This window comes from Hemitrygon akajei, chromosome 5, assembly GCF_048418815.1.
Source record: "Hemitrygon akajei chromosome 5, sHemAka1.3, whole genome shotgun sequence".
Taxonomy (NCBI): Eukaryota; Metazoa; Chordata; class Chondrichthyes; order Myliobatiformes; family Dasyatidae; genus Hemitrygon; species Hemitrygon akajei.
Genome location: NC_133128.1, coordinates 145,041,450 through 145,050,394, shown reverse-complemented (window position 1 = coordinate 145,050,394; position 8,945 = coordinate 145,041,450). Strand labels below are relative to the sequence as shown.

The 8,945-nt window shown below is 39.3% G+C and overlaps 1 protein-coding gene across 1 annotated transcript; it reads right to left on the bottom strand.

Annotated features, from left to right (window-relative positions):
- Positions 1 to 336: 336 nt before the first annotated feature.
- LOC140728269 (secreted phosphoprotein 24-like) lies at positions 337 to 8,522 on the bottom strand. Its single transcript, XM_073046763.1, has 6 exons — positions 8,383 to 8,522; positions 8,119 to 8,240; positions 6,518 to 6,640; positions 5,382 to 5,516; positions 1,478 to 1,525; positions 337 to 640 (listed from the first exon to the last, which is right to left on the bottom strand). The coding sequence occupies exons 1-6, from the start codon at positions 8,435 to 8,437 to the stop codon at positions 503 to 505; spliced, it is 621 nt and encodes a 206-aa protein (XP_072902864.1). The 5' UTR covers positions 8,438 to 8,522; the 3' UTR covers positions 337 to 502.
- Between the last annotated feature and the right edge of the window lie 423 nt (positions 8,523 to 8,945).

The following is an 8,945-nucleotide window of genomic DNA, read 5'->3' as shown; positions in this document are numbered from 1 at the left end:
GTCTTCTGGACCAACTTTTGAATACATTCTGGAAAACAATTTTCCGCACTCTCCTCAACTCATCACTGTCACACGACAGCAGTGTGACTCGTTTGTCATGCAAACCATGGGAACATCAACAGGAGAAGAACTTCTTACATAACTTATAAATACAACCTGCAGTTTCATTTTAGGTTGCAGATTTGGTTTATCTACCAAGAACTCTTTTGAAGGCAATAGTCTGAGATATTTTCAACTTCATTCATTAATTTATGATTCATTTCCATAGCCTGAGAACAAGACTGGGATATTTTCAGATTAATGTCAGTTATCACAAAACCGTGACAGGACATTCCACACTATCATCGATTTGCTTTATTGTCTTGCTTTCAACTTGTACATAAAGAGCGATGTAACTTATATCACTGAATGAAAGATACAGTTAGTTTTGTTTTAGCTTCTACTGCTTACTTTAAAGCATGCGTGGTATATACTTCTGCAGCTTTGTACGTATTTTGACTGTTTATTCCGGCCTCTGTCTATGACGTGGAAGCTTCTTGGTTAATGGTCCCTGGTTCAGGTTCTGTCTCTGGTTCTTTTTCTTTCCCACAGCAGAGCTCTTCCTCTGGCGCTCGTCAGGTTGTTGCCTATTCCAGTCGATCTAGAGTGGAGTGAAGAGAGTGTAATGCCAATAGTCTCACGGTTGCATCCTATGTCACTTTTGCCATTAGCAACCCATGTGTAAGTGGTAGCAGTTGGAGTGTGTTTGATAAATGATGATATCTTCACTGTACCAGTAGTCACAAGGTGTCCTTTTAATTTGGAATGACTTGTGCCATGAGGGTACATGCCTGGGACACTTCTACCACATGGCCTCACAAACTCAGGAAGACACTGCCTGAAATAAGTGTAGCATAGAACTCCAATATGGCTCCCACACAACTGGCAGCATGCTGTCGGAATATTCTCCTCAGATAGCGCCCTCTATGGAGGTATCATCAGAACCAGTTAACAAGTGCCGTGACTCAGTGCCACAGAAAGCAAAGGGATTTGAATTTTAGAGAGGTGGGGTGCATTATTCTGGTCATTGACGTGAGATTTTCCATTCTGTGATACCTCACATGATGCATTTTTAACTCATGTCAAATGTCACCAAAGGTTCTGTGCTGATGTGGCAATTGGCCCCACTCTGTACCATGGAGACAGGAACTCACATACCCTTTGAACTGGAGGATGTTTATTGACCACCAGGTTACTTAAGTCATGAGTGCAAAGGGCATACATGACAGCGGCTTAAAGAGCCGATGTCTACACATTGTGAATGAGTAATAAGGTCTTCAGCCACCCCATCCTACACCACTGGACTCCCAGGATTGCTCAAACGTCGACACCCTCAGCACCTGGTGATGCTTGATAACCGGATACAGCTCTGGAAGAGGCATGGCTATGTGACCACCATGTAGTGACTGGGCAGATTTTTATGGTCATTTGTACTTACCGATGAGTAGTACTCATCCTGAAATTGTGGTCCCCTCTGGTACAGGACCTACGATGAAAACATCAAGGCTGATATTAGAAGTGAAGAAAGATGTTGTGAAGAAAATACTTTTCAAGGCAGAGCAATTGGTATGAGTTGTAAATTCAAATAGGCTGGGGAGGGAGGTGAATGCTTGTAAAACCATGCACAGAAGGCTCAATTTAGTCCCCTGATTGCCCATTCCTGCACCAATCTGTCTCCGAATGCAGGGTGCTCAATAGTGAAAGGTGTCAGAACGGTGTTGCTGACAGCTCCGGTTCAATTGCAGCCCCTGGTGCTGCCTGTGTGCCATTTGTGTGTTCGCCCTGTGACAGTGAGCATTCCAGTTACCTCCCCCACCTCAAAGATGTGCAGGTTGATAGGTTAAATGGTTTAAAATTATACTTAGTCCATAAATGAGTGGTAGAAAATAGGGGGAATTGATAAAATGTGGGGAGAATCAATTATAAGGAAAATTACAGGGAGAATGGGATTGTTCGGTGAATGATTATTGATTCAATGAGCCAAAATAGGTTTCTATGTCATATGGATTAATAATACAAATCTAAATCATTCCCTTGTGTTTATTAGTTTGATTTTGTTAATACAGATAGTTCTGTTTGATGATTAAGAACAGCTTCTTGGGGGTAATACCAATATTTTCCTCCTAAAATACCAGTTCCTTTCCTTTGGAATTGCAGGGGAGGATATTTTGATGCTTTAGGCCTGTAAAATCATTGTCACATACTCTTGAGGGAGGATCTCTTTTCCTGTCAGTGTAATTGAACTGATTTTACATTCTGAGAGGCCAGATGGGCTCCATCAACCATATGCAATCCCAAAGTATGGTAATCCTACGCCTAAGCTCTAAACACTGCAGCTATCTCCCCATCTCCCAATAAATCACACAAATCTGCGTGAGATCGATATAATAATAAGTGCATCCTAAACTTGACTGAAGTTATGGCGATGGCTCAAGATACAAGGAGTTTTTGTTCCATAGCATGCTTGACTTAGAAGTTATTCATAACATTATAGTGTAACAAAATTGGGATAATATTCAATTCCTCAAAATACCTTAACCAAGATTTTAGTCTGCAACGGATAAATGAATGCAAAGTTTATCTTATACCCCCACCCATCTCAGATGCTTTTCATTCCATTCTAATTGTTCATAACATACTTTATCTCTAAACTTTGCCAATGCTGGTACAGTGCTTTAAAACTACACAGGTAAATTCACTTGTGTCAAATACGATGTTAAACTTTTGATGGCACAGCTTGTAGGAATCTTATCCCCCTGGATTTCTGAGTGGTGGATGAGGTACTTAAAACAATCCCAGTTCAAACTGAGCTGATCATTTACATCCCTTGATGAGCCTAGAAGCTGCTCTTCTAACTTCTCTACGATGGATTTTCCCATGAGTTTGGGAATACCAACGACTGAAGGGAGATGGACAGTGCGTTAGAGGGAAAGCAAGAGTTTGTGACACAGGAATATTGATTTCCAAGCTTACTTACATGCTAGGAGTCAGATACATTGGAAAGAGCTCCCCTATTAGACCATCTGTAAATGAAGCATCTCTCCGTTCTACCAGTTGTATTTGGAGACTCCTTCCCAATGTGCACCTACAAGCTTAAAGCAAGCCTATCAACCAAGCTGACTTCCAGAAGATGTCTGCAATGGAGGTAAAACACTATGGCATGAAGAGAAGTTTGTACCTTGTCTGAAATTTATTCTCTCTAAAACCGTACTCATAGGTTCAACAACTGGACATAATTCTGTTCACCTTTGCTGAAATTCCAGAGCTAATGAATATTACCAGCAGTTTTGGATATTACTTTAGGTTTCACACCCTCTACCACCATCACCCTAACTATATAGTTTTGTTTGAAAGCAGGTCAGGTTTCAAACTGGCCCATTACCAACCATAAACAATAAGGCTGTGATCACAGGGTTAGGGTTGGATCAGACTTGGGAATCACACTTCCAGAGTTAAGATTGTATATCACTGTACCTTTTCACAGGGAGGTGCTTGCCATTTTAAAACATACAATTAAAAATGTTAAGTGATTTTCATTATCAATATTGTTGTTATGTGCTGTGCATTGTTTTTCCATGATCATGTTTGTTTTTAGCAAATTTTTCTACAGAAGTGGTTTGCCATTGTCTTCTTCTGGGCAGTGTTGTTACAAGATGGGTGATCTCAGCCACTATCATTTCATTATCACTATCACTACAAAGCTTGACTGCTTGGCACCAGTGGTCGCATAACTAAGATTTGTGATGTGCACCAGCTGCTCATACGACCATCCACTACCTAATCCCATGGCATCACGTGACGCAGATCAGAGGGATAAGCAGGTGCTACACCTTGCCCAAGGGTGGCCTGTTGGCTAACGGAGGGAAGGAGTGCCTCACAGCTCCTTTGGTAGAGACGTATCTCCATCCAACCACCCAATTTTCATTATGTGAATTCAATTAAAACGATTTGATGTCTTGGCAAACATTTAAAATTCAATGTTAAACTAAACTTGATTTATATGATTTGATTGATTAGAAATGAGTTGGGATGGGAGATGGGAGTAGTCTCTCACATGGTGGATTGGATAGTGGACTACTTGACAGATAGACCTCAGTATGTGCGGTTGGGAGACTGTAGGTCTGACACGGTGGTCAGCAGCACAGGAGCGCCGCAGGGAACCGTACTCTCTCCGGTCCTGTTCACCCTGTACACATCAGACTTCCAATATAACTCGGAGTCCTGTCATGTGCAGAAGTTCGCTGATGACACGGCCATAGTGGGGTGTGTCAGGAATGGACAGGAGGAGGAGTATAGGAAACTGATACAGGACTTTGTGATATGGTGCAACTCAAACTACCTGCGTCTCAATATCACCAAGACCAAGGAGATGGTGGTGGACTTTAGGAGATCTAGGCCTCATATGGAGCCAGTGATCATTAATGGAGAATGTGTGGAGTAGGTAAAGACCTACAAGTATCTGGGAGTACAGTTAGACGAGAAGCTAGACTGGACTGCCAACACAGATGCCTTGTGCAGGAAGGCACAGAGTCGACTGTACTTCCTTAGAAGGTTGGCGTCATTCAATGTCTGTAGTGAGATGCTGAAGATGTTCTATAGGTCAGTAGTGGAGAGCGCCCACTTCTTTGTGGTGGCGTGTTGGGGAGGAAGCATTAAGAAGAGGGACGCCTCACGTCTTAATAAGCTGGTAAGGAAGGCGGGCTCTGTCGTGGGCAAAGTACTGGAGAGTTTAACATCGGTAGCTGAGCGAAGGGCGCTGAGTAGGCTACGGTCAATTATGGATAACTCTGAACATCCTCTACATAGCACCATCCAGAGACAGAGAAGCAGTTTCAGCGACAGGTTACTATCGATGCAATGCTCCTCAGACAGGATGAAGAGGTCAATACTCCCCAATGCCATTAGGCTTTACAATTCAACCGCCAGGACTTAAGAACTTTTTAAAAGCTATTATTAATGCTTTTTGAGATAGTGATTTAGATGCATATTATATTTTTTACTGAGTTAAGTATTGTATGTAATTAGTTTTGCTACAACAAGTGTATGGGACATTGGAAAAAAAGTTGAATTTCCCCATGGGGATGAATAAAGTATCTATCTATCTATCTATCTATCTATCTATCTATCTATCTATCTATCTATCTATCTATCTATCTATCTATCTATCTATCTATCTATGTCTTGAACACATTTATGTAAATTGGGAAGAGCAATTCAGAACTTGTCAATGAGCAGCAGCAAAAATATATCTCATCTGCAGCAAAGAACAAGATTTTACTTCATGCAATCCAATAAATACCACGCAAATATTAGCTAGCATTCAGAATAAACTTGCAGCTTACCTCTTCACTGCTTTCAAAGGAGGAGGATGCACTGCTGCTGTCCGCAATCCTGCCTCTTACATTCTTGCAACGTAGAAAAACATCGACAAACGTTCCTAATGAATAGCCAACGCTGCTGTGACATGTAACCATTTCCTGTGGTTTAAAGTAGGAATAAGTATATTGATGTAACATAAAGATTTGCATTTATGTTGTGCATTTTAAAGCATCCCAAAATGTTGAATACCCAATTGGGTTTTTTTTAAAGTGGAATTACTACAGTAATACAGAAAATGACATGCTGAGTAAGCTCCCACAAACAACAACGTGATATTGGCCAAATACTCTACCCCAGTAATGATCAACATGGGATAAGGGAGCAAATTATTAGTTCTCTGAAATAACTTGATGATGTTCTTTTACAACCACAAGAGAGAATAACCAGGATACTGGTTTAATATCTCATTGGAAAGACAGCACAGTTGAACAGTGTTCTACTCTACATGGTTTTATGCATTTGCCTGGAGAAGGACTAGAACCCACTGAAAGACAAGAAAGCTATAAACAAAGTCAGATTTGATCATTACAATCACTTTGTTAATCTTAAAATGTGTTAGAGAAATAGAAATGAAGACGTGACATAAACTTATAATTAAAATATCAACTAAAACTCCATACACACTTAAAGTCAATATTTAGTTATTTCATTAATACAACACAAAGTTTTGAAATAATTATCCTGAGGAAATTTGTCAGCTTTTCAGTTTCAGAAAGCGCTTGCCAGAAAGTATGCTATTATGCCATTAAATATTCAGTTAACAATAATTTCATTTCCAGGGTTACAGCGTGAATAATATTTTGAAGTTCTCTTCATTTCAGTAGTTCCATCAAAAAAATAAATATGCTTATATAGACCCTTGCTTGATCCCATACTGCCCTAAAACAAGTTCAAGCCAATTAAGTATTTGCTCTCTTTTGAGGTCCTGCATTGTTCAACTAATGGAGGACAAGGCATCATTATGGCAATTCCAGAATGTTAACTTGTACTCTGAATATGCTGTCATTTTCACAGTATAATCAGGACAATTGTACACAGTTTCTTCATCATTATAACCACAAAATTAAGGTCAATAAATTTTTAAAAACATAATACTCACAGCCAGGGGGCTTCTATTCAGTTCACAGTTTTTGATCTCTGCTCCACTGTTTTTGGGACAGATGGTCTCTCTTGCAATAAACCTCAGGTCCACAGATAAATCAGTTTGTCCTGATGGGGTAACCTAAAGGATAAAACATAGAGATTTATCAAATGTGAATTGCCAGCTTTATTAAAATAAATGAAAATCTTCTGAAGTCAATAAAACTGCACATTTTCACAAGGACCTGCAGCAATTATTTGTAAGTAAGGCATTGAATTTGCTAACAATTCACAATATGGATAGGTCAGCATTGCAAGGATTATAACTCGCATTGAAGTTGGCTCAAAGAAGCTGTGGATATATGTTAGTCATTCTCATTTACTTGACAAACACTACAGGGAACTAGATTTGAGTTACTTAGAGACATTTTTATGGATTGCGATAGTAATTGGTGACGGAAGTAAGATTCAGTGAACATGTTAAAAGAACAAGAAAGACTTAAAGTGATAGGAAGCTTCAAAGAGGAATTCTGAAGCCTAGATGTAAAGTTCCAGTTCAAAACTAAAGGGATAGATTATTAAGAAAATCATGAAAATAAGCAGAAAAGGGATGAGGCTGACAGAAATATTAAAGAAAGATAGATCTATTTGTATGTCTATTGTGCAGCAGGCACTCTGTGAGCATAGTGTGCTATGTTTATTGTTGCTGCCTTGAGGTAATAAGCAACTCCATTTCCACTACTCTTGTTCAATGCACTGCCACCTCCTCTTCAGCATCTGGAGTAAGGCATAGGCACAGTCCAATGAACAATGCTAATGTGAGTTATGTTCCAGCCATCTGCTGACTGGAACTTTTTTATGGCTGGAGGAAAGGGATGATGAAGGGAGAAACCTTACCACAAAACTATTTAAAGATGATGAAAGATTTTATGGCAGTTTCTAAATCAAATGTCTAGCAGTTCTTCAAGCCTTGGTAGATAAGCTCCTCAATACCTTGAACAAATAGAAAAAGGAACTTGCCAGGTTCACCGTCTACCTTCAGGTGAACTTAGTGACTGAGGTCTATTTTGTACCTTAGAAGCTCAGTTTACATGTTGGAATGTTCTCTCCCCACGTCCTGCACTGTAACAGAGAAGCAAACCTGTAGTCCATTGTGGGCTCCCCACCAGTACAGAAGGAACACCTCAAATGGACTATCAAATAATCCACTGCCATTTCAGACCATTAAAACACTACTTATTTCACAAAACTAAAGTTTAAAAAAGGAAACAGCCTCAGGGAAAGAAAAACAGAATCATTGGGACAAAAGTTAAGGAAGACAAATGAAAGAGAGAAGAGAGAATTAATTAATATTTGATATCCCAACTGAAGAGATCAAAGAAATAGTGGGTGTAAATACATGTGCAGAACACCGGAGACAGAAGACTGAATGATAAGTTGCAGGGTATGTTATGTAAGAAACATACGTTGCAGCTGCGTGAAATATTAAAGAAGCGACAGCAGCTGAATGCCAGAAATAGGACATGAGGGAGAGTTAAAACAAATATGAAGAGAAGGTCAAACAAAATAAATACCCAAATGAAGAATAAATTAGGTCTTGTTTGATGAAATAATACTTACGTGCAATAGTTCGTTACTGATGTCAGCAAACAGGTAACCACCAGCTGTGTCACTGTTCAGCTGTATAATGGATTGCCTCAGTGCATCTTCAATGACTGGGTGGAAGTCAAACATCGGGATGGCTGTAAAATAAGTCAGCAATAAGGGTACTTAGCATTTATAGTAACCTGCCTGTTCTGAACTTCCTAGAATTCATTCAGTCAGCATTCAGAAAGCAGTTTTCATGGCATCTTAATGAAAAGATAACTTCTAAATTTTAAATACCAGCACAGTATTGGAAAGCCTGAAGTACAGCGAGAGTCAATAGAAGTGACTTCATCTTGACAAGCTTTGGTACTTAGCTGCTGATGATGTCTCTATCTCTCTCTCTCTCACTGAGCCTTTATCTGCTGTTGCCTTTTATATGCTGCAGTCCCTTTAATTAATGACTCACGGTTTCACAACCAATGTTTTCAAACCACAACATTGAGACAGATGAAAAGAACTTCCCTGCCAACTCAATAATAGAGGGTTTAATAACCACGACTTTTGGAAAAGACGCAGATATTTCACACATCTATTTACTGGCTATTAAAATCTGCAATTATTTAAAATGTTTGTTCACCAACCCACACTTAAAAATATTACCTCAAGTTTTAGCATTTGGTACATTGTATTTTGCTATTTGACATTCTCAGAAGTTGCAAGTAATTTATTCTGTCAAAGAAAGATGAGATACATATTTATTAAAATCTGTGATTTAACTGCAACAATTGTCAGCCCAACACTCTGCTATAAATTACACTGAGACAGTTAAGATTAAAGAGATTATCTTTACTTATCATCAA

Coding starts and splice junctions, on each gene's coding strand:
- LOC140728269 (XM_073046763.1), bottom strand. CDS start 8,437: ATGAAGTCACTTCTATTGACTCTCGCTGTACTTCAGGCTTTCCAATAC. Junction 8,241..8,382: donor GGCTTTCCAATACTGTGCTG/GTATTTAAAATT, acceptor CTTATTTTACAG/CCATCCCGATGTTTGACTTC. Junction 1,526..5,381: donor CCTTTGAAAGCAGTGAAGAG/GTAAGCTGCAAG, acceptor TTTTCATCGTAG/GTCCTGTACCAGAGGGGACC.